General features: G+C 47.5%; 1 protein-coding gene across 2 annotated transcripts in view; it reads right to left on the bottom strand.

The window, feature by feature from the left end:
- Positions 1–24,418, bottom strand: part of METTL9 (methyltransferase 9, His-X-His N1(pi)-histidine) — a 37,840-nt gene extending 13,422 nt beyond the window's left edge. For both annotated transcript variants that reach the window (XM_087815830.1, XM_087815831.1), the window contains exons 1-4: positions 24,225–24,418; positions 13,454–13,644; positions 8,972–9,181; positions 5,576–5,760 (exon numbers count right to left, since the gene is read on the bottom strand). In XM_087815830.1, coding sequence (XP_087671956.1) covers positions 5,576–5,760; positions 8,972–9,181; positions 13,454–13,644; positions 24,225–24,386 — 748 coding nt within the window. In that variant the 5' untranslated portion in view covers positions 24,387–24,418. The remainder of the gene's footprint in view (positions 1–5,575; positions 5,761–8,971; positions 9,182–13,453; positions 13,645–24,224) is intronic.
- Positions 24,419–25,321: the final 903 nt, after the last annotated feature.

Raw genomic sequence — 25,321 nt, 5'->3', positions numbered from 1 at the left:
TTCCTGATTTTTTAAGCTTGTAATACAACCGGATTTTAAAAGTACGTATCTCAAGGCAAACAACAGCAACCTCAAGCCAAAGGGTAGCATCATATTTAAAGTAGAAACATTTCATAAAAGTCAAAATCAAGACAAAAACACCCACTGTTTTTTGTTGGTGGTTTTTTATATCTTGATTTCAGAGAGAGGAAAGGAGCGGGAGAGAGAGAGAGAACCATCAGTGATGAGAGAGTCATTGATCGGCTGCCTCCTGCACGCAACCCGGGCATGTGCCCTGACCGGGAATCGAACCCCGATCACCTGGATCCCAGGTTGATGCTCAACTGCTGAGCCACGCCCGGCCGGGCCACCCACTGTTTTTTATTAACATTTTCTGGAGTTAACTACCAATTCACTTGGACCAAAAAAAAAGTCTGAAAATGAAAAGTAGGGAAACCATCTGGAGATGCTGTAACTGTGTGTCCACAAAACACAAGACAATCGATAAAAAAATATATTGGAAACACTAAGACAATTCAATAATATGAAAGATAAAAATATCAACTGCCTGTGTATCTATACATGGTATTTATTCTAAAACACGGCGGAAGAGCCGCTTGCGACAACAGGAACAAACCTGGAGGATACCATGCTCGCTGAAGTAGGCAGATCTTATATGATCTCACTTATACTTGGGAGCGAAACGAGCCAAACTCCTGGGAACCAGGAGAACGGCTGCCAGGGCCCGGGGTGTGGGGTGTGGGGTGTGGGGTGTGGGGAGTGGGGAGAGGTCAGCTGGGCTGCCAGCTGAGGGTGACTGAGTCCTGCAGACCTAATGCAGAACAGGTGGTAACTATGTGGAGATGGATGTGTTAATGAACTTGACAGTGGTAACCATTTACAGGATGTACATATATTAAATCATCACACTGTGCCTTAAAGATATACAATCTTGATACATTTTTTAAAAACATTTTTATTGTTGAACTTGCTACAAATGTCCTCATTTCCCCCCACCTCTGCCCACCTCCACTCCGCCCCCACCCTCCCTTCCTCTGGCCATCACCACTGTGGTCTGTGAAATATATGCAACTTTCATTTGTCAGTTATACCTCAATAAAGCTGGAAAAATTTAAAAATGAAAAATATGATAGAAAATCCCTTTTTAAAAGATCACACAGACACCTCATTAAAATAAATCTAACAAAAACTGTGCAGGGTCTTTGTGAAGAAAATTTTATGTTACTATAGAACATAAAGAACTGACCCAATTGAAAGACACATCCTATTAGTAGCTAGGAAGGCTCAACACTCCCTAAATTAGGCTGTAAGTTTAAAGTGGGGAACTAGATACACTACTGTTAAAGGTGATCCGCTAAATAAGCCAAGAAAACTCTGAGGCGGCCCTGACGAGGGGCGGCTGGTGCTGATATTAAAATGCATGGGAAGCTACAGCAGTTACAGTTGCTTGGTACTGACACAGAAGACAAACCGTAACGGCACGATACCAAACACACAGGGCTCGAGTGCACTGCACGGGTGGCACCTCAAGCACTGAGGAAAGGTGACGACTCGACACACGGTGTGAGGGTCGCCGGCGGGCAGCTGTGCCCTGGACGGTACCCCGCAACTGCACCCTGCCCCTCAGGTCTCTGTCACACCCTCTCAGGGAGGCCCCGCCCTGAGCACCCTCGTTAAGATCGCAGCACCCAAACCCAGCCCCAAATTTCAGAAGTCCCCTCCTCGCTTTCTTCACTTCCTCCAACGACCGCCATTGGTTTACTGTCCGTCCTCGCGGGAGCGTAAGCTCCGGGAGGGCGAGGGGAGTCGCAGGTTTTTGCTCACTGTATCCCGAGCACGGAGGCACTCGGTAAATAAATATTTCTTACATGAATGAAGATATTCTGTGGCAGAGTATTTAGCAGCCAACCCTTTCCACCTTCGCATGAGCTCATGTCTACACCCCACACCGGGCCCGGACCCGGGCTGGAGAGTGCACTATGGGTATCCAAGGCCCTTGCCAGTTGCTGACTGGGCAGGAGCATGTGCCCAGGAGACCTGAGTGCTGGGGAGATTTCTGGGCAAAGAAGTTCCCCTCACTGCTAAGAAAACAAATAGGCATATGGGGGAGAACGCCCCCCCTTCAAGCCTACACGTGAGGCTTAGCACAAAGCAGCCATCTGTGACTCTGAGGGGGACATCAACACGAAGACGGGCAAGCCAGCTCTGTGCTTCATGGAGCAGGTGTATCACTGAGCTAACCAACTCTAGACTCACTTTTCTAAAATAAACTCTGAATTTTTAAAGCTCCTTGTAGCGGCTCCTCCTGTTTTCCGAAGCAGAAAGCTGCCCGATGTGCGCAGACTTGCATGCGAAGGCTCATGTCGCCACTATTTCCAAGGCCAGCGCTGGCATCTGGAAGGGGCTTCCGGAGCAGTTATCACACCCCCAGTGGGTGCGGGCAAATACTTAGCAACCTGCCCTGAGAGGGAGGCGACCTGTAGTGTGTGCCAGTGTCTACAGGGAAGTCCTTGCACCATGGTCAGCTGCAGTCATGGCCATGAACCAGGAACCAAGCTCCTGCCAATATAACCAGCTCCCATGAGCCAGTAAAACCAGCTCCGGCACACCACTGCTTGCACCCGGCAATGCTGTAGACTCAAATGTGCTGGTAAAGGAACAATTTCCTAGGTATATTTATGTGGCAACAAAAGTATTTACGATGAGCTTTAATTACATAACTCATGTGTCTGTGTACACACATACTTACATATGCATAGACCATCTTTGGGAAAATATTCAAGGAACCTGAACAAGACTGTGGATTGGGAAGGGGTGAGAAACTATTCGTTACATACCCTCTTGCAAGTGGCTTGAACTCCTTTTATCATGAGTTACCTTTTTATGAAAATTATAATTTTTATCATCACCCAAGGATACAGTTTTATTGACCTGAGAGAGAGGAAGGAAGAGAGAAACATGGATGTGAAGGAGAACACGTGTGTTTCCATCGATCACTTGCCTCCCATACGTGTCCTGAATGGGGATCTAACCCACAACCTGGGCGTGAGCCCTGACCCAGAATCAAGCCCACAACCCTTTGGCACACAGGACGATGCTCCTACCAACTGAGCCACCCAGCCAGGGCTGAAAATTACAACTTTAAAAAATTATACATGTCACTAAATTTTCATTTTTGCAATATAATTCTCCTTTTCTTGATTATATATTTTTTACTTTTTTGATGCTTAAAACAATTCTCAGTAGATTTAATGACCCCTAACCAAAGCTGCATCACTAAAACAAATAAACTGAAATTAGAAAGACACATTTTGCTTTTTTTTCCAAATTAACCTAAGTAACAAAATCACTGTGGGTCAATCTCAAAAAATTACACACAAGAAACAATTTAATCTACAATTGCTTTTTGTTAAAAAATAAACTGAGCCAAGTATGCAAAGCGCACCCAGCTATCCTTAGAACAGCCCATTATTCACAACCCCACACAGCAAGTCTCCTTGTGCCTCCCAGTCCTGTGCCCCCTGGAAACCATCAGAGTCTAACCAGGGACCCAGAGTGAGGAAGGCGATGGAGTTCAGGAGCAGCCTGCAAAACGGGGGGCCACCCCAGGTCACCCACAGCACAAAGCTTCTCATTCCAGGTGTGCCGTGTGTCACCACAGACTTCCGGGACTCAACAGGCAACTCTGTGTCCCCCCAGGAAGGAGCTTGTTTTCTGCCCTTACTGGAAACCACCCTCTTGTCCAATGCAACTTCCTCTCAATTTTTAGTGTCAGAAGCACAGGGAAGTAAAACTCATGGCCAAACTGATGATTCCTCCCCTGCGCTTCCACCTCCTGCTGTGCCGGGAAGTTGCACTAAGTTCTGCCCATGTGGTTGCCCAACAGGAAGCAGGAAACCCGGGCTCACACCTGATGACGGGGGCTGTGCAGAGGCGGGCTGGGGCGCGGTTACGCAGGTGCGGCGCTCACTGGGTTCTCACTGTACGACGTGTGTGATACAGGGCCTCTCATGCCTAAAGCAGTCCTTTTCTTACCTGGCAAACAATTCGGCAACAGGAATGTGAAAGTGGACCTGGGGGGCATCTGTCTACTCTCTTTCCCACCCTCCTACGTCCAAAGTGTTCTCCACTTGGTCTATCACCAACACAGATCTACAAACCATCTGGTAAGACAAGCATTAAACACAAACAGCCTAAACGTGAGGGGAAATAAAGACAAGGAGGCAGGCAGGCGCAGGTGAGCAGCAGCACAAACCCACGGCCGCACGCGAGCAAGAGCACCATCCTCAGACCCAGGCCTTCAGACATTCACTGCCCGTGGCGCTACAAATATTAATGAATTGCTCTAAAATGTCTGCAAGCTCTTAGAGTTTCTGAACCCCAGCCTGCATTAGGCAGTAAAATTGTAAGAAACTAAAGATTTTAAAATATTAACATGTATTGCTTATATAATAAATAATTTTATATTACTGTACATTAACTTACAAAAACGCAAGAGGCTTAAAGTCGTAACTTTCAACATGACCCGCAATGCAGCCCAGGTTAGCCAAGACTATGAGTCACCGTGATTACTGCCATCTGTCGCTGGGGAAGCAACAGAGAAACCAAACCATTTCCTCCAGCATAGTCTTCATTCAACACTGCTGAAGAGCAAGACCATGTGAGCGAAAAACCAATTGCTACACAAGGAAATGGCACATGCTGGGACACAAAGGGGGAAAAACAGGTAACAGCATTTATCACTTTTAGAGCCTGGGATAAGAGATGTAAAATACAATATAGCTATGACACATATGGGTAGGTTAAAAGGCATCATTTATTGCTTGACTCAGCTTATAAGCTAATCATGGTGCAAGTTCCATGTAAAAGCAGAAAACACGGGCCCATGTTAGGTGTCCCATCTGGAGTGGGCAGGCCCAACTGAGCAGTAATTATTGCCACTGCAAAGGGACTAGAGTTCTATAAAACCCACATCGAGCCCTGGCTGGAGAGGCACAGTGGTTAGAGCACCAATCCTGTGCACCAAAGGACCACGGGTTCAATTCCCGGTTAAGAGCATGTACCTGGGTTGCAGGTTCAATCCCTGGCCCAGGTCGGGGCACATGTGGGAGGCAACCAACCGATGTTTCTCTCCCTCGCCCTCTCCCCACCACCTCCCACCCTTCAACTCTCTCTAAAACTCAATGGGAAAAATATCATCACGCCCAGCGGGTGTGGCTCAGCGGCTCACCATCAACCTATGAACCAGGAGATCGGGGTTCGATTCCCAGTCGGCACAGGCCCAGGTTGCGGGCTCGATCCCCAGTCGGGGGCGAGCAGGAGGCAACCGATCGATGTTTTTCTCTCATCACTGATGTTTCTCTCTCTCCATTTCTTTCTCTGAGATCAATAACACATATTTAAATATATATATATATCCTCGGGTGAGGGTTAACAAGCCCACACTGAGACGCACTCAGCGGGGAGGTGCTCTCCACAGTTAACTTTACTCTTTTCCATTCCAGGCTCTCCTAAGAAACAGAATGAAACCCCAGCAAACACCTATGCTGGGAAGAGGCAGCCTGACCACACTCACCGTTTTCCACATAGGGATGAAAGGGTAAGACCAGGGCAAGGATGACCCTGCCTCTAGTTGGCTCCAAGACACTTCTGATATCTTTTAACAAAGTCAGGGGCTGATCACAGCGGTCCAGCAGATTCAAGCAGCTGATGACATCATACTGGAACCCTGTATTCTGCCATTCATTTATACCGAGCACTCTGGAAAAATCAGAAAGAACTGGATTGATACAAAACTCCCTTAAAGACACCTTTAAAAATAACTGAGATGCCAGTAAAGGCTCTAAGTTTGTCTTCTAATTCAAAGTAAATTCAAAACCTTCATTTATCATCTGTATTTGCAGAAATAAAAGGGCCAGGCAAGAGAAAAGCAGCTACCATATTTCTTGAAATTTAACATTTCACCTATTTCCAAATCTCAAAACATATAAAGCTTTCTCTACAGGAGCTAATCACATGTTTAATAAGTATGACGACACGGTGATAAAAATGCTTATAAAACTAGAGCATCAAATTCCTGACCATCAGTTTATGAACAAGGAGTCCTACTTTCTACATCCCCTGGAATTTAATCATAAAATATATATTTATGTTTCCTATTCCTTAGGTACCTCCTAGTTTTAAGAAAGGCTGGGTGGTACAGATAATTCCCATTTTTAACCTATGACCTTTTCAGCGTATCTGTTCCCAGGAGAGAGAGACTATTCCCACCCCGAGATCTTCGTGTCTAGGCACCTTCACAGAAGAGAAAGCACAGGACACCCCATGAGAGCTGTGAGTTCACGAAGAGCACAGTTCACACACCACTACAGCCCCCATCTCTCCCTCCCCGCCCCCTTTCTCAAAGAACATTCTGGTGCTTTACAATGTTTCATCCATAGAGAAGGGGAGACCTTATATCAGGAGTCTCTGTCAGTCACACGTTTACGGCAATTCTATAGCTTCTTCACTCCTGCACGGTTCCAGCAGTCAGAATGCGGTGGGCAGGAAAAGGAGACGGGAAAAAGATCTCAAGCCCTGCTCTGCTGGTTGGAGCGTCGTCCATGCACCAAAAGGCTGCAGGTTCGATTCCTGGCCGGGGCCCATACCTAGGCTGTGGGTTCAATCCCCAGTTGGGGCATGTACGGGAGGCAACCAATGTTTCCTTTCTTCCTTCCTTCCTTTCCTTCTTTTCCTCCCTCCCTCCCTCCCTCCCTCCCTCCCCCCTTCCTTCCTTCCTTCCTTCCTTCCTTCCTTCCTTCCTTCCTTCCTTCCTTCCTTCCTTCCTTCCTTCCTTCCTTCCTTCCCCTCTCTCTCTGTCTCCCCCTCTCTCTGTCTCTCTAAAAATCAATGAACATGTTCATGGGTAAGGATTCTTTAAAAAAAGGATCTTTGGTATACAAGTCTTTGATAATGCTGAGCAGATACAGCAGAGATAGCCCAGAAAATTCTAAAAATATCAAGAGGCTGCTTAGGAAAACTCACTTTCCTCCCCATACCCACTTTCAAAACTCAGATTTTTTTTAAGTGGGGGGAGAGTCAGATTAGGAATTCAGCGTGACTTAAGCTATCGTTATAACAAAGGTCAAACATTCCAAGGTCTGAAATAGCAAATTAATATCTAACTGAAGGAATACGTTTTATCGCCACACAGACCCACCAGGACTTTACTGGAGACAGAGAGCTGGAGCTAAGGGGGCCTTACAAATCAGTCCTACAACACCCCTGACACACCATTTAAACACTGATGGTGACAAGGATTTGGATGCTGGAGCTGGTAGGAAGGTCAATCTCTCTGACCTCTGACAACTTCTGAGGCCCAGCTGTGCCATTTATACCAGACTATACAACACACCTGCTCCCTCCTCCCATGAAAAATCCCATTAAGTATCTGTTTACAGTAACCTTCCCCCCACCCCTTTCCTACCGGTCTTCTCTTCCCTAGGCTAAATATTCCTGTGTTTTGCCAACGTTCTAGGAGCTACTTTGTCCTGCTCCAGGAGCTACACTAATGCTCTGCCTCCAGGGTCAGTCAGTCCAGGGAACTCAGGTGGGTAGGAAAGTACGCACATAATTCTTTCTTCTTTCTAAGGCCAAGCCCAGCTTCCCCTGGGCTCCCCCCACCACCCCGTTCTACACTCAGCCCTTTCCTCCCACTCAAGAGAACCCACACTGAATGAAGGAAAGCCTTCTTCCTACGTCTCTCGAGCAAGCAGGTGGTCTTAAAGCCCAAGATCTGACACTTCATACCCATTAGGGTGGTTCGAATAATCAAAGAAAAGAAAACAGGAATTGGCAAAGACGTAGAGAAACTGAAACTCTTGTATGTTGCTGTAAAATGGTATAGTTGCTACGGGAAAAAATTCCTCAAACAGTTAAACAAAGCCCTAGCTGGTGTAGCTCGGTTAGCTGGACATCGTCTGGTGCACCGAAGGGTCACCGGTTTGGTTCCCAGTCTGGGCACATGCCCAGGTTGCAGGCTCGATCCCCTGTTGGAGCATGTACAGGAGGCAACCAATCAATGTTTCTCTCTCACATCAATGTTTCTCTCTCTCTCTCTCCCCCTCTCTCTTCCTCTCTCTGTAAAAATCAATTAAAACATATTTTTAAAATAAAAATTAAACACAGAATTACCATATGATCCAGCAATTACACTTCTGGGTATATATGCAAAAGAAGTGAAAGCAGGGACTCAAACAGGTATTTGTACACCTGCAGCCACAGCAGCATTGCTCACAACAGCTAGAAGGTGGCAACAACCCCTGTCCACTGACAGATGAATGAATACAAATGTGATTTACACTTACAATGGGCCATATTCAGCCTTAGAAAGGAGAGAGGTCTGACACAAGCTACAGTATGGATGAACTGTGAAGATACTACTTTAAGTGAAATAACCAGTCACAGGAGGGAAATACTATATGATTCCTTTTACTTGAGGTTCCTAGAGTAGTCAAATCTGTAGAGACAGAAAGTAGAATAGCAGTTGCCAGGGGCTGGGGAGAGGGGGTGGGGAATCGGCGTTTAAAGGGGCGAAGTCAGCTTGGGGAAATGAAAAGGTTCTGGAGGTGAATGTGAGGGCGGCTATACAACAGAGGAAATGTGGATACCACCACTGAGCACCCTCAGAAATAAGTAAAATGGCAAGTTCCATATCATATATTTTTACAATAAACTTCTTTTCATTAATAAATTTCGAAATGCCAGGTTCTAACCAGGAACAAGCCCCTACTCCTGGTCTCTTTCTGGGCTGCCTCCCACCTGTCCTCTTCCTCCCAGCAGCCCCAGCTCCGCCAAGGAAAGACGATCTCTTCAAGTCCCACTTCATGTAATGTGGAAAACTGTTTTTGTTTATATCCTTTAAATAATATGCTCTCAAGAAGAAATACATCTAAAACCAAGAAACAGAACCCATCACATTTAAAACTTATACCTGTATTTCTTCTTCTGAAGCTGCCATATCATCGTTTCACTCAGCTCAGTGGCGTAAATTTCTTCAAAGTGAGGGCTCATGATTTTTGTGACTTCTCCGTCTCCAGCACCTAAGTCGAGAAGTCTATGGGTTTTCCAGTCTGGGTTAATTCTAAGCAGTCTCTGAAACTGATCTGAGGAAAATACAAACATTGAGCCTCTTCCGAGCAACCTGGAAGAACAAGCATGGAAGAGTGGACAGGTCAGCACCGCCCACACGCATACACACAGCGGCCATGGTGGCTCAGCACCAGCAGCTCTTTGAATTTACAAAACGTTTCGTTTTTATGCTTATGTGATTAAAATATATAACATATTATATACGATTTATATGATGATTAAAAAAGCAAAGTTAGTAAAATAAGGAAACACCTCCAGGTAGCATCATTTGTCTTTGAGGTTGCAAATAATATCCCAAAAGGAGTGGGGTAAGGAGAGGAATAAAAGATGGAAAGGGAAAAAGAGAGGGAAGGGAAGGAAAAAAACATGAAAAGAAAAGATGAATGGGAAGGTCTTATGTTAAAACAGGAAGGAAAGATGGAAGAAGTAACAGAAAACATGTTTATCGGATTAAAAAGATGACAGACCAGCAGAAACAGATTCACACTACTAGCCAATAACACTAAGCAGAAAAAATAAGTATGAAGAGAAAGCCTTTATGAAACTAAACACTCAGTAAGAAAAGCAACCGTTTTAGTATGATAGATTTTTAAGAGAAAAGGGGAAAAGAGTGGTCCTTGTGATAACACTTAATTTGCATTAAGAAAGTAGATTCACACTTGTGTCAATTTAGGTTATACAATTGGCTGGGTCCTATTATTTCTAAAGATCCTAAAGGAACACTCAAAATCATAGGAATGCCTTTGAAAACAAGAGACTGAGAGGAGTTAAAAGGGAAACAAGCCAAACCAGTGTGACTCAGTGGCTGAGCGTTGACCTATGAACCAGGAGGTCATGGTTCAATTCCCGGTCAGGGCACATGCCCCGGTTTCGGGCTCGATCCCCAGCAGGAGGCGTGCAGGAGGCAGCCGATCAATGACTCCCTCATCATGGATGTTTCTCTCTCTCTCCCTCTCCCGTCCTCTCTCTGAAATCAATAAAAACATATTTTTTAAAAATTAAATAAAATGCTACAAATAAGTTTTAAAATAAAAGTAAAGTAAAAGGGAAACAAAGAAAACCTTTGGAAAAGCCACAGATCATACCAAGTCCCATGGAAGCATCAAGTGGAAGCACGTACCCTTGATTTAGAACTGGTTTTCCAGCTCTCAAGTCCTCGTTTGTTTAGAGAAGGGGCCCTCGAATGTCTTTAAATGAAGTGGAACCAACAGACAGTACAGAATGATACAGGAGCTGCTGCGGCCACCCACCCAGGGCCTTTCTGCACAGCTGACCAGCTCCCAAGCCACTCTCGCCACAGACCAGGGAACCAGTCTGAAAACCACTGGTCTAAGAAATGGCAGGGACCCTGCACTCGACTGCCACTTCCTGGCAATAACCACGAGGTACAATCCATCTGTTATACAGGAGCTGGAGTGATGCAGGCAACTTGGTGCTCCTGGTAAGGCGAATTTCAAGAAAAATTTTTAATTGTGGAGTTCATATAACAAACTCCCCTTCCCATTTTCCCACTAAGGCCATAGGAGAGTTTAACCAAATCTAATAGGGTATTAACAGTAAATCTCCTGCCCCACAGAAATGCTAAAAAATGGGGGAGGGGGCTCAGAGAGGAATCTCGACAACAGCTAGCCAGAGAAAACAATGTCTTGGAAAGACAAGTTTTGTTTTTAAATTTAAATTTTATTTTTTTAATTGATTTTTAGAGAAAGAGAAAGGAGGGAGGGAGAGAGAGAGAAAACATCGTGAGAGAAACATCACTCAGTTACCCCCGTACATGCCCTGACCGGGAACTGAACCCACAGCCTTCTGGTGTATAAGACAATGATTCAACCAACTGAATCACCTGCCCAGGGCAAGACAAGTTGTTTTTAATCGTCAGTTGTTCTTATGTTCTAGTGGTAAAACAGGCTGCAGAGAGCAAATCAGAGAAAAGGAACTAGACTTACTCAAAGAGCTATACAGAGTTTCACACAGGAGCCGGTCAGAGCAAGGAGCTCACAGAGGTCAGGGGCAGCATGCCTGGGATGCACCTGGCAAGTGTTGGTGCTGACTTGCATAGGAGCAAAAGTCAGTTGCAAAATAGCCCTTCGCCTTAAATTGTTTCAGTTATAAAATAATACGCTTCCCTAGCCATCTCCTTGGGATGTAATAAACCTTAACAGGATTATCGTAACATTCTAGAGCTAGAGGTCACCTGAGGTTCGAGCTCTGGACATTCTCTCACTGGTCTACATCTAAAGGCACCAGAGAGAGAAGCACTGCCCTACTGCCAAAGATCATGACCAACTGAGGCTCCGCAAAAAGATTAAAACTGTCTAAAATAAATAAAAATTAATGGAGCCCAGTGTTTCTCAACCAAGACCAACTTTGCTCTCTAAGAGTCAAAGTAGGTGGTGGGCAAGACCAGAAAAGTCAGACTTCCTGCAACCTGTGGGATGGTCCCACACAATGAAGAATTATCCTGCTTAAGATGCGGAGACGCTGACCCAGCTCAACACCAGGCTTCCAGCAAGCACATGCCATGGAGAGGTCTGGTGCTCTAATTTGCCTTTAATTCCCAAAGTCAGTGACGTCCATGTGACTTTTCAGTGTTGAACAAGCATCCTAGGTTCTCTGGCCACAGTAGTTTCAGTCCCTTCCAGACTCAGAGTCTAGGGAGGAGGGGGCCTCCTGGCAAATGTCCTCCTTATGAAACAGACGCCTCACAGCAGTCAGATCTCGCCTCACTCGGCCTTCCCCTCCATCACAAAGGAGGGCTGATAAGTGCCCCCACTTCTTCAGTCAAGAAGGTGCCACGGTAATTATTTCTGAGAGAGATGCCCACTCATGGTAACAGTCTACCAGTGCCATGGGTGGAAGTACCAATGGGCTCCACGAGAGCTTTCAGCAGAGAGTAAGGATACAGGGCAAGAGTGGTTTTGGTTTTGGTTTTGGTTTTGGTTTTGGTTGTGGTTGTGGTTGTGGTTGTGGTTGTGGTTGTGGTTGTGGTTGTGGGCGGGGAGAGGATGAGGGAAAAAAGAAGGCAGTGAAAAGCTGCAGATGAGGGTTATTTCCTGCACTGCCTCTCGGAGCAAACTGTGAAATCCCATAGCAGGGAATTTTAACCAGAATCCAATGGGGTAGAAGTAGGGGGAAGTAGGTCGGAGTTTGAAATCTCCCTAAATTATATGCAAAATGTTGAACATAAGGACTATGAAGAGAGGATTCCTACCTTTTATCACTGTCAAAGAGGTACAGGGCCCGGAAAGGTTAAAAATCAATGCTACAGAGACTTGTCTGCTTCTCAATGAAAAGACAAATGGAATAGGACAGAAACTCAATGCAGCCAATTTTAGAAACAAAATGTCAGATCAAGTTGTATAAATTCAACTACCAGTACAAAAATAACAACTGTCTGCTGAAGAAACCTCAGCCAATTTCACACAAGCAATGAAGAAAACCAAGTAAGAAACCTTAAGAAATGACTCAAGGTGCCTAAAAACATATTTAAGGACCAGATGATAAACTGGGGATCCAGACATTCAGCAGACGCTGGCTCCAAACCTCAGTGGGGGGAAAAACCCACAAAAAAACAGTGGCTGTAAGTGGTCCCACAGGCTTTTAAAGCTGAGCTCCCCTGCTTTTCTCCTTGGCATTCTAGATGCCTGGGCCTTGAGATGTTTGAAAATGTGGCTGAGAAAGAATAAAAAATATCCCTAGAGCTTTTCCCATAGATTTAAACGAGAGAACCGCTCTAGGGATAGAGAATTCCATAATAAGTTTACAGAAGTCAGCTGAGCTAGATGTCATGGAAGAAGAGATCCAGGACCCTTCACTGAAACAAGCCATCACCCACTGCTGGGGTGAATTAGGTGCCCCAGGAACTTGCTCCTGGGACATGGGCTAAGGCCAAGCTCTGACTCCTCAGCCCGTCTATGTTGAGGGCTTGGGGTCAGGTATGGGGCTACTCCCTCTGTACATCAGCAGCAGCAACAGCATCACCTGTTAGGAATGGAGCCTCTCGGGCCCCACCTGAGATCTGCTGACTCAGAGTCTGCACTCCAGCCCAATCCCCGTGACTCCTGCACAGCCAAGCTGGGAGGCACTGCTCTAAGTGCCTCCCATCGGAGAAATGCAGACCAGGACAGGTGAGGCTGCTTTTCACGTTATGGTGAATGCAAGAGGCGTAACTGCAGAGGCCGAGACACCGGACGCACAGCCAAGGATCAACTGGCAGCAGTGCTGTCGCTGCGAGGTGGTCCACGTCCTGAACAAGACCCCTTCTCTTTTTCATTCTCTTTTTCTAAACATAAGGATAAAGGAAAAACATCCAAGATTCACTTACCCATTGATAGATGTTCTAGACATAAACAGACTAAAAACAGATGACACAAAGGAGTGATACAATTGGATAAACAGCCAGCCCGATTTCTCAATGCTGTTGTTTAAGAAGATCTGCGTTCCTTGATCGAGGTAACTCTGAACAAACACAGCTTGCAGTGATTCGCATAATTTCTCTCTGTTGCACGCATACCACTAAAAAAAGAAGAAAGAAAAAAAAATGAGAACACAACTGTACCCTCCGGACCCCGAGATCAGGGAAGACTGCTGGCCTCCCCTGCACTGAGATGCAACATAGAAGCCATAACCAGAGTCATGAACCTTGGTTTCAGGTAAGAGAAAGTCACCTGATGCAATGATTTAACTCAAAACCACCAAACAAATCAATGGCAGGATGAGCAGCCACATTTAACCCTCTAGGGACCAGAGGCTGCCGCCTTTCTTCCTGTGGGCTATGCACACCTTTAAAACACTGAGGTGTGCTCTGCCAGGCACACGGCATCCTCAGACAGGGCGCAATGTGCTTGCGAAACAGCAGAAAGTACTCAAGGTCACACCGCGATCAACGGGAACACAAAGTTAACATGCCAAGAGGCAGGTTTCCAGGAATACACTTTTCAGAACAAAATTCAATACTTCCAGCAGTGGATGCAATTTAATCTCCCATAATAAATACTTTCCACTTGCACTTAGAGTTAGTGAACCAGGGAAGGTGACGCAGACAGCAGGGAGCATCGCTGCAGAGTCAGCCCCACGATCACATCCTGGCTCTGCCATTCCTTTTCTCTATTATTTTTTTTAATTGATTTTTAGAGAGAGAGGAAAGGAGAGGGGGAGAGGAAGGGGGAGAGGGAGGGGGAGAGGGAGAGAGGAAAGGGGAAGAGAGAAAGACATGGATGTGAGAGCAAAACATTGATCGGCTGCTGCCTCCTGCACACTCCCTACCGGGACTGAGCCCGAACCCTGACTGGGAACTTTCTGTGCACAGGAGGACACCCGGCTGCTGAGCCACACTGGCCAGGGCTGGCTCTGCCATTCTTGCATGAGCTCAGACAACTCACTTAATCGCTGAGCCTATTTTCATTCATCTGTAGACTAGAACCGTTACTAGTATCTATACTGGTACTGGGGGGATTAAACAAGATGATGCAGGCAAATCCTCAGCCTAGAACTAGACACACAGGAGAATCCTGAAAGACAGCAATGAGACTCCTCTAACTCGGCCTGATAAAGAAGAGTGAGCCCATTAAGTACAATGACAATGACGTAACCCGCTGCTATTACTTCATTATCTGTTAAAAAAAATCAATTTTTTCCCCAATAAGGAACCAAAAGTAACTTGTTTCCCCTAACAGGACCATGTATCAGCTGTCGGTGCCCCATAACTGCCTGCACAACTGGTGGGCTGATCTTAATTATCCCATGCTCACTAAATATGAATGAAATCTTGGGTAGTTATAAACCAATACAAATTAGCAAACAGGCACATTAAAATTTCAAAGACTGACTCAATCTTTTACAAATCTTTCCAATTGTTGACTGATTTGTGTTAATTTATCATTTAAACACAGTTAACAAAGCTGCTTGAACTTGAAGATGAATTGTTTTTACCACTCTATGTGACAGGCCAGATCTGAAGCTTCTTACAGTCAGGCCTACACTTTTTTCCTTGGTCTAAAAATGTTCACTGGGGGTGGCTCAGCGGTGGAGCATCGACCTAGGATCCAGGGAACGGTGGTTCAATTCCCGGTCAGGACACCTGCCTGGGCTGTGGGGCTCCATCCCCAGTCGGGAGGGTGCAGGAGGCAGCTGATCAATGACACTCTCATCGTTGATGTTTCTCTCTCTCTCTCTCTCCCCCTCTCCCTTCCGCTCTCTAAAATCAATAAAAGTATTTTTTTAAAAAATAAAAATGTTCACCCTTAAACATTAACTAGTTCTTAATATTCACTATGCCTCAAGGTATAATCAGTGCAGGTCATAAAGCCTTTTTTATTCTCGTGACCTCCCTGTGCACATTCTGAACTCTGTAATACTAACACCACTCTGGCATTTATTTATTTTTTGTTCTCTGAAATGACTAGTCGAGATGAAAGCCATCTCCTCGGTAATAGGCAATCAGGTACATTCTATTAATGTGGGCAAGAAGTCCTTCAGGTGAGACCGAGGGGCTAAGATAAGAAATCCTTGGCATCCACTTGAAAATGGAAAACAGAACAACAGTGGACTCTGACTTCCAGAACTAAGCGAGCAGCAGCACCATTAACCACAAATACTGCTTTCAAATGCCAAAAGGAAAACTCAGGTTTTAACACCATTTCTCTCAGTTCATCAACATTAACACAGGCGCTTAAACCTTTACTGCCACATGTGACTTTCAGAAAGGAAGCCGCTTACTAAACAAAATGTGCCACGGAATCAGGAGAAAAGCCCTCTCTTCAAAGCTGAGGGTTGAAGCCCATGTTCCTCCTGACCACGTGTGTGATGCAAGCGTCAACTCCATGCAGCTTTCTTCACATCACCAAAAAGTGGGGACAACTAGTGACCATCAACTGATGGACCCACAGATGTGATTCATCCATACAACAATATATTTGTGTATATTACTCAACCATAAAAAAGAAATACCAATTCATGAAATAACATGAACTTTGAAAATATTATGCTAAGTGAGATAATCCAGTCACAAAAGGCCACAATTTATGACTTCAGAATAGGCAAATCCAGAGACAGAAAGCAGATTGTGAGGGCCAAGGGCTGGGGGAGGGGGGGCACATAGAGTGTCTGCTAATGAGCATGGGGTTGCTTTTTGGGGTGATGGAAATCTTCTGAAATTGGAGAGTGATGACTGCACAACTCTGTATGTACAGTACTAAAAACCACTGGAGCGTACATTTTAAAAGGATGGATTTTATGGTACATGAAGTATATCTCAATAAAGCTATTATTTTTTAAAAAACACATATACATACACATATCTAAATTTTACTCTTCCAGAAATTAAAAGTATTTTGAAATTTTAAGTGGCCAAGCAACTTCTTTAAAAATGCAAATTTTTTAAAAATAAGTTTTTATTCTGCTTCACAGAAGTCTTAGGATAAAATCCAAAATGCTCCATCTCCAAGAGTTTTGCTTAAACCCAATTCTGCAAACAGTGGCTCGATCCCCCGCCCACCACAGAACTGTGTTACCATGAGCAAGAAAGAAGGCCACTGACTGAGCGCCCACCTGTGCCAGGTACCCAGCCGAGCACCTCCTAGCTCCTGAGAAATGGGCAGCCTGGGGGCCCTGAGCAGCTCCCACCGATTCAAGTTCCTATTCCAGGTACATGTTTTATAAGGAGTTTCTTTCAAAGAAGCTTCTCTTCACCTCTACCCAGTGTGTCTGCTTGACATTCACTTTCAAAGAAAAGCAGGACTATTTTGCCAATTAAACTGGACTGGATGTGTTTAGAGGAAATGGAGCCTGATCTAGAGGGCAACTGAATTACTAGAGTGTTCTCAGCTGAACACTCTGGCACCTGGGCCAGGGCCTCCTTGTCACAGGCCACCCTGTGCCCTGCAGGGTATTGAGCAGCAGCCCTGGCCTCTACCCCCCAGATGCCAGTAGCAGCCCTCCTTGTGACACCCAAATACTCCAGACATTGCCAAGTTCCCCAGGGGGCAGAATCGCACTGCTTAGAGCGCTCCACGGGCTTACACAGAAAAATCATCGCTCTGACTTCCCAGTAGTTTCCTGACTACCTAAGTTTAACAGTGGCCTCAGGAACTCATGCTCCAGAGGGGGAATCAGAAACCAAGAGAAACAAGCAATGGGATTATGATCTTGGCCAGGGTTAAGTGAGCAGCCACCTTGCCCTTAAGGCGAGACGCTGACTAGAGAGAACAGCACGGAGGGAGCCCCTGCAACCCCTGGCAGTGCCCCTGGAGCTCCCGCTGGACAGCCAGGCTTTGATGGACAGCTGTAATGAGCTCGCAGCACTGGGTGGGGGGACCTGTCTGCAGGTCCCTGTGCCCTGTCAAGCAGGCAAGTGCTCTAAATGTGTGCCCTTCACAGACCACAGAGACAAAGGTGGGTAGATAAGAGCAGGGTATTGTGCTTGTTAAACCTTCACACTGGAAGGACCAGATGCTGGGTTGGAGCCCCATCTGGAGACCAGTGTCTGAAAAAGCCCCGTCCTGGCATCTTTCTCTAAAGTTCACTCCAACTTTGTTCAATCTAAATAAGTAAATCTTTTAAATAACAAACACATCAACCCAGAGTCATGCTCTGCAGACACCTGCTGATGCCAGGTATAAAGCAGGGTGTGATAACTAAACCTAACGTCTTCTGAGAATGACAGCAACTAGCAGGGTTCACCCCACCTGCAACAAGACTGCAGGCACAGTAATAGCCAAACAATAAACAGCCGGATCAGGCTGACGACAGGCAGCTGGGTGTGTGCTGGGTGCTATTAATCAAAGCAGCGAAGTACTGACTGCAGAAGTACTCCTTCAAAGTAGAGATGCAAATTTCCTATAAAATTATACCTGCTTATCAGCTGAGGGATCCAGTTACACATTTTTCTGAAATTATTTTTTTGGAGTTCCTCAACTAGTCAAACATGAGCTGTATGATATAATGGTCTTTCATTCCAAAATATAAAGGATTCAAGCACAGTAGAACTAGAAAATTATCTTTAAAAACCAACTTCCTGATTTTTGGTAATGTGGTATAATAAAAAATAAATATTTGGTCTTTATCGCCAGTTCCAGGCAGAGCCCCTAAAATATCTTGAGTGTTAAGAGCAACTTCTGTGAGCTAATGAGATGGAAGGTGGAACTCTCAAGGCCAATGACTTAAATCACACCTAATTATGAAGCTTCCACAAGTCCTAGACAACAGGGCTCTGGGAACTGTGCGCTGGGGAACACACTGGGGAACACACTGTGAGTTGGGAGGGTGGTGCGCCTCACAGGCATGGCCGCTCTGCCCTCCCCCAGTCCCCCCCCCTCCCCTCGGTGTCGCCAGTTTGGCTGTTTCTGAGTTGAATCCTTTATAATAAATCAGTAAACATAAGTAAAGTGTTTTCTTATACTCTTTGTGAGTCTCTCTCGCAAATTACCTAACCTAGGGGTCCCCAGACTGCAGCTAAGTGGCCCGTGACCGGCGGCCAGCACCTGAAGTGAGGGTAGTCTGTGAACGGCCATGAACTCCAGTCACTAGTGTCAGAACAGAACTAACAGGGCACCTGGTTAATATCAGAGAACTGGAGAATTGGTTGGAGACAGAAAAAAGGACACCACAGGTAATTTTTTTTCTGACATTAAACTTGATGAAAAGCATACAAACTGGATGAGGCCGGCACTCAGAGCAGGTGTCCACCCGTTTGACTCAAACTGCAACCACTCCAGCTGGCATCTGGGCACCCACTGCGTGACTTCACATCCACACGCAGGGCCACGAGTGAGCCGTTCCCCACGGAGAAGGCGGCCTGTTCCACAGGCTTCCTAAGGGGGTCTCATGAAACGGTGGGAAAAGCAGACAGACCGGGGCTCAAAGCCCAGCTCCACCATCTGTGGTACTGGGCTCTCAAGCAAGTCTCATCCCTTAGCTTCACCTTCTGTCTATAAAGGGGGGGTGAACCACCTACTCCCAGAGCTACCATGAGGATTAGAGGGAGTGATTATATTTAAAGTGCCTGGCACACAACAGGACAATAACTGTAGGTTCCTTCTCCTTCCTGTACAAGGTCCACAAAATCCAGTCAGTGGAGAACTGAAGTGCAAGGCAGTGCATAAAAACCATACTACCTCTGGTCTGGGCACACAGCCATTCCCAAAAGCAGTTAAGTGACCAAAGACCTGAGGCATTCAAAGCCACTAAAAACCATGAGGAAGGCATCACTGCGGGGTCTGTGAACACAGAATCTTTTCTAGTACAGGGTTTAGTCAAATCAGTTCCAATGACACTGGTGACCTTGGCAGCTAAGGCCTCAAAAACCACTGTCTATGTTTTTGCAATACAATCAAACGAGTGCACACACTTCACTATTGACACCTTCGTGCATCTGAATGAACACAGCACAGGGGCCCTAGCCGGTGTGGCTCAGTGGGTTGGGGGTCCTCCCGTGCACCAAAAGGTCACTGGTTCAAGTCCCAGTCAGATTGCGGGTTCAGTCCCATCGGGATGCGTACAGGAGGCACCCAATCAATGTTTCTCCCTCACATCTATGTTACACTCTCTCTCTTTCCCTTCCTCTCTCTCTAAAATCAATAAAACCATACTAAAGATAAATAAATAAACACAGCACAGGCGTAAACAGTCAAACCATTCATTATTTTTCTACTAATGGTACAAACCAACCCAAGGCACCCTCACAATCATGCAGGGGAACAATTTACACAGATCAGATTAAGTTGCTTCAGCTTTGATTTCATAAATAACTGTCAATATTCATTGCAAATAGTCATTGTTAGTATTTTATAATCCTGAGATGTGAACAAAGCTTCAGAGGATCTAAACAACAGTTTTTTTCTGGAAGTTACCATCTTTGTTTAGGTCACAAACTTCAGCTAGTGTTTTTAGGTCAGTGTCTATACAGAGTTGGCTTTTGAAGGTCTCCTAGGGCATTTTATATGCCCGTCATGGCCCCTGGTACATCCAGCAGGAGAGAAATCCTAGTGTTTCAGGCAACTGAAACAAACACGAGTTTAGGGTTTCAGCACAGGTTATAAGGAAGGAAATAAGCCCTTTTCAAAATGTCTTTGGTATTCGGCTGCAAAGGCATCCAGACTCTCGAGGGCAGTTCAGAGGAGGAGAGATCCATCAGTGTCCATCCGGCTAGCTGGCCGACTGCCCTGAGCACTGTTAACTCATGCCTGACCTCAGTCCACCTCCGTAGGTAGATGGGGAGTTAGGTTTCCAAATCTGTCCTTTAGCACAACCTCTGACCTCTGGCTATGATGTCCAAGTATTATAAAATGGTGAAAACATAAAATAAGTCAAATACCCACATACTTGCAATTTTAGGTTACACCTTAATAACTGCAGATACTGAATATTGTCTGTGCCTGTAAAAAGCCATGCAACCGGTCATCTGGAGAAATTCTCCTAGGTTGGCTCTAGGGAGTTCTGTAAGAATTCTCTTCACTTCACCAATTAAGAAGCTACGGAATGACTATTACTACAAGAAACCTAGTTAGTGGGGCCTAAGGGTCCTTTCAAGTTTCAATAGGTCTATAATACTTTCATTAACTTTAAGTATTAGGTGCAATGCATAGAAAAGGCTAGATCCAAAGTTTCTATTGTTGTCATTTTCTTTTAAAGACCCAAGTCTGCCAATATAGAAAAGTGATATAACTAGTTTTTCCCCAGTGAGTCAATCTATCCACCTTGCAACCTGTGATTAAGAATGCGCTGATTAAGGAAGCTGACATTTTTCTCTGGGGAAACCTTTTTTCTGTAATGGACCAGATAATAAATATTTTAGGCTTACAGATCACAAAGTAGCAACCGATACTCTGCCTCTGTAGGCTGGAAGCCCTCACAGACAACAGGCAGTGAATGCGGTGACTCTGCTCCAACAAAGCTTTATTTGTGGACACTGAAATTTGAATTTCATAGAAGAAATTTTCACGTTACAAAATACTGTATTTTTTTGCAACCATTTAAAAATACAATTTATTTCACAGGCTGTACAAAAAAAGTCAGTGAGCCCAACCTGGCCCACAAGCCATATCCTTGCTCTAATATAAACCAGTCTCTACTCTTGCTTGCCCAAAGCAAACCATCATCTCAGTTCTGAAGTGAGCACAGCAAACCAAGTTACTAAAATGGTGCTGCTACTACAGTTTCAGAGCTGCTTTAGCTCCAAGGAGTCCTGAGTCTGTCTCTAGTAACTAAACAGCAATTGTTAATGACTAAACATTGCCCAAGTGCCAATGTGGCAGAGGATTCTTTTAACCACAGACTCCTCCATCATAATTTCAACAAAAGTAACCATAAGGAAAACTGTGCCAAGTATGGTCCAATCAAATCCATAACCCCACTTTCGCACAACTCCAAAAGAACCAGATGTGCCTGGCTGGTGTGGCTCAGCTGGTTAGAGCACCTTCCTGTTCACTGAAAGGTCGCTGGTCCAATTCCCGGTAAGGGCACATGCCCAGGTTTCGGGTTCAATCCCTGGTTGGGGTGTAGGCAGGGTGCATACCGGAGACAGCCGATGGGTGTTTCTCACATCCATGTTTCTCTCCCTCTCACTCTCCATTCCTCTCTCTAAAAGCCAATAAAAACATATTAAAAAGAACCAGATGTGACCGGCTATGGAACCCACTCACCCAAATGAACACCAGAAAACCTTGTGTAAAACTACTCATTTAAAAGGTTAAAAACACACAAATAAAACATTAGAGTTACTTCACAAGCAACAAAGTTTATAAAGCAAATCCAAGATCCTGGAATATAGGGTGGGGCAAAAGTGGGTTTACAATCATCTGTATGGAAAATAATATAATAATTAATAAACAAGAATACAAGAATAAACTGTTTCGTGTACTCACAGCTGTAAACCTAATTTTGCCTGATTCACTTTACCTCACTGTGGTTTCTATACATGTTTCTTTTGCTCGTTTTCACCTTATTTATGGGCATTTTCATAATGTGACTGTATCATTTCAAAATAATGTCTGGATTGATTATTCTAAGGAAAAGAGCTCATCTCCCCCTAAATATTCAGAAAGCACCAGCTCAGTCTTCACCTTGAAGAAATTAGCTTCCAAACTGTTAATGCAATTGGTTGAAACACACACACACACATGCACACACATGCACAAACACACATGCACACACACAAGCATACTTGAGCATCTCCAGAGCATAACAAAGTAAATGAGGTACAGTAGCTGCAACCAGTATTAGTTTTCCTTACAACCTGACACATTAGACAGCTTGGAGGGACGTGGAGAGGATTATGCTGAGTGAAATAAGCCCGTCAGAGAAAGACAAGTGTCATATGATCTCACTCATATATGGAATCTAATGAACAAAATAAAGTGACGAACAAAATAGGTCCAGAGACATGGACACATGGACTGGACTGACAGATCTAAGAAGGGGGGGTGGACAGAAAGATTAAACGAAGAACTTATATGCACAGCTCATGGACACAGACAATAGTTCAGTGAAGGCCTGGGGTGGGGCAGGGGCCAGGGGAAAGGGGGCAAAGGGAAGAAAATAGGGGACACGTCTACAATACTGTCAACAATAAAAATAATTTTTTTTAAAAAGGGTACACCATTAGAAAGTAATCTCTGTTAGGAGATAGTCTGAGGCTATATCTACAGCTGTAATTCTACCCAGATTCCATAAAAAATCAAAGGACTGAAACAGTTTTTCAATTTTTAAAATCCGTCCAACTTTATGAGCACTGAAGACATCAAGCAGTAGACAGAGGCAGTCGGGACCAGCGCTGGAGCAAACACCTGCATCTAAGAGCCTCACTCACCCTAACGACACGTCAGCGGAAACGAGCCTCCTTTGTACCCCATCCAGGGCAGTATTTCTACCAGCTGCTGAAAATGACATTTCTAGTTCGTCGTTTTACGCCATTCTCTGTGCTCCAGGTGGAGACGTGACATTTCGGGAACCGTGCATCCTCGCTCCAGGACGTTGTGACCAGTGTGCGTAATTAATCCATAGCAAAAAAACCTGGTTTTACAACCTCGGACCACCTACCAGCTTCACGTTCACCCCGAACAACATCGCAGGAGCTACCACCTAACGAATTGCGATCGCTGTGCGATTACAAAGAAAAGTATGGGCATTTAGGACTTCTTTTAATAGCAGAAAAAGGGCCACTATAATGTTTGCTCCTAAGAACCTAAACGCTACTTTTCTAAATGAATAATGTTTTGCCTCCTAAGATAATTCTCTCCTTTCGCTAAACGCACGAGGTCGACCCGAGTGTACACTCGCTGAACACCTGGCCTGAGGAAGGACCGCCGAGGACGCTCAGAAAACTGGGAAACGACGCGCCGCAGGCCGGGAAGCACGGAGTCTGCCCGGGAGGGGCTGTGCCGGGCACGCCGGCCGCCGGGGCACCAGGCGGGGCTCGGGGCGCGGGGCCCGCCCTCCGCCCGGCGCCCCGAAGGCCGCTGCGGGGGACCAGGGACACGCAGCGGCCCGCACGCACTTCGAGGGGCACGAAACGAGGCTGCCGGAGGCCGCACCGCCCGACCACGGCTCGGAGCCCCCGCGGCCGCGCAGCCCGCGCCCCTCCCCCGGCCCCGCGTCCTTCCGGTCAGGCCCCGACCCCGGGCCGCAGGAAATGCCCCTTCCCCGCGGGGGCCGAGCGGCGGGGGCGGGGGCGCGGGCCTGTCAAACACATCTCCAAGCTTCGGGCGAACGTCACCCGAGCCAGCCGGCGAGGCGCGGTTCCGTCTCTTTACGACCCTTTGTATGAGCCGAGGCTCAACCGGACAAAAAGCGGGGCGCGCGGCCCACGGGCCCGGCGCCAGCGGGCGCCCACCGCCCACCGCCCTGCGCCCACCGCCCACCGCCCTGCGCCCAGGCGGCCCAGCGGCCACCACCGCCCGGGGCGCGGCACCATGTGGGGCCCGGGGCGCCCGCGGCGGGGACCCCGGAGGCCGCGGCAGCCGGGCAGGTAACAAAAGGCGCCGCGGGGCCCCGGCCGAGCGCCGGCGGGGAAACTTCCCGAGGCGCCGAGGCCGCCGCCCGCACAATGGCCGCCGCGCGGGAAGGCCGCGCGGCCCCCGCCGCCCCCCGCCGCGCCGCACCTGGTGGTTCTCCTTCCCGCCGCCCGCGGGCGCCGCCGGCCCGCTCGTCATGTCCAGGTAGAGGGAGCGGGGCAGCGGGCTCCGCAGCGTCCACATCCTCCGCGCCAGCCACGCGGCCGCCAGGCTCAGGCTCAGGCACAGCCAGCCCGCCAGCAGCCGCATCGGGGGCCGCGGCCGCTCGCTCCGATCACCGCCGGCGCCGCGGCGAGGAGCAGGACCCGCCGCCGCCCGCCGCCGCCGCCCGGGCTCGAGCCATCGCGCCCGCCTCGCCCGTCCAGCCCCTGCCGGGCCCAGGCGGGTGGGAGGGGCGGGCTGCGCGCGGCCTTCCCGCCGCCCCCGCCTTTTCCGCGGAACGCCGCTGCCGCGGGCGCTGGTTTCCAGCCGGAGCGCGGAGGAGCGGCGGGCGCGTCTCTCCTTCCGCCCAATCGGCGGGCCCGGCCGGCGGAGGCGGGGCGAGGGGAGCGCGCGGCCGGCGAGCGCGCCCTCACCCGGGGTCCGCGGGGCTCCGCGCGGGCGGAGGTCGTTTTAGTATTTTGGGGGGTAGGTGCGGTCCCCTCCGAGGGCGGTGACGGAAGCCTCCGGGTCCTTGCAGGGTGGCGGCCGCAGGGCTTCTGGCCTGTCCTCGCCCTGGCGGTGGTTTCTGGGCCCCGTCCCACCCCGCGGCCGGGCTTTCACCGGCTGTGCTGACTGGCCCGGGGCTGGGGGGTCTCGCCTCCGGACACTAGGACCAGCGCCTTGGAGGCGGACACTGCCAAGCGCTTCGCCGTTACTGGCCCGGCCGCGTGGCTTCCCTGTTTACATTCGGAGCCGACGAGCCCGACCCCCACCCACAGGCGTCAGCCCTTCTTTGCCGGGGCTGCCAACCAGACAGGAATTTGGGGGAAAGGATACCGCCCCCCCAGGCCGGTTGCGAGTGGTTTGTAAGAGGCACCAGTGAGCGCTCGGCCTTCGCTCGGAGCCGCTGCAGCTGGGGCACCTGCAAGTCATGTTTTGAGGCGTTGACGACCCTGCCCAAGAACGAAGACCCCGAGTTAGAGGCCGGGGCTGCGACCGGCCCGGCAGGAAGCTGCACAACAGTCCACGGCCGGCTGAGCTCT

This window comes from Miniopterus natalensis, chromosome 3, assembly GCF_054644295.1.
Source record: "Miniopterus natalensis isolate mMinNat1 chromosome 3, mMinNat1.hap1, whole genome shotgun sequence".
Lineage (NCBI taxonomy): Eukaryota > Metazoa > Chordata > Mammalia > Chiroptera > Miniopteridae > Miniopterus > Miniopterus natalensis.
The sequence above is the reverse complement of the archived record's forward strand: the minus strand, read 5'-3'. Positions and strand labels throughout refer to the sequence as shown.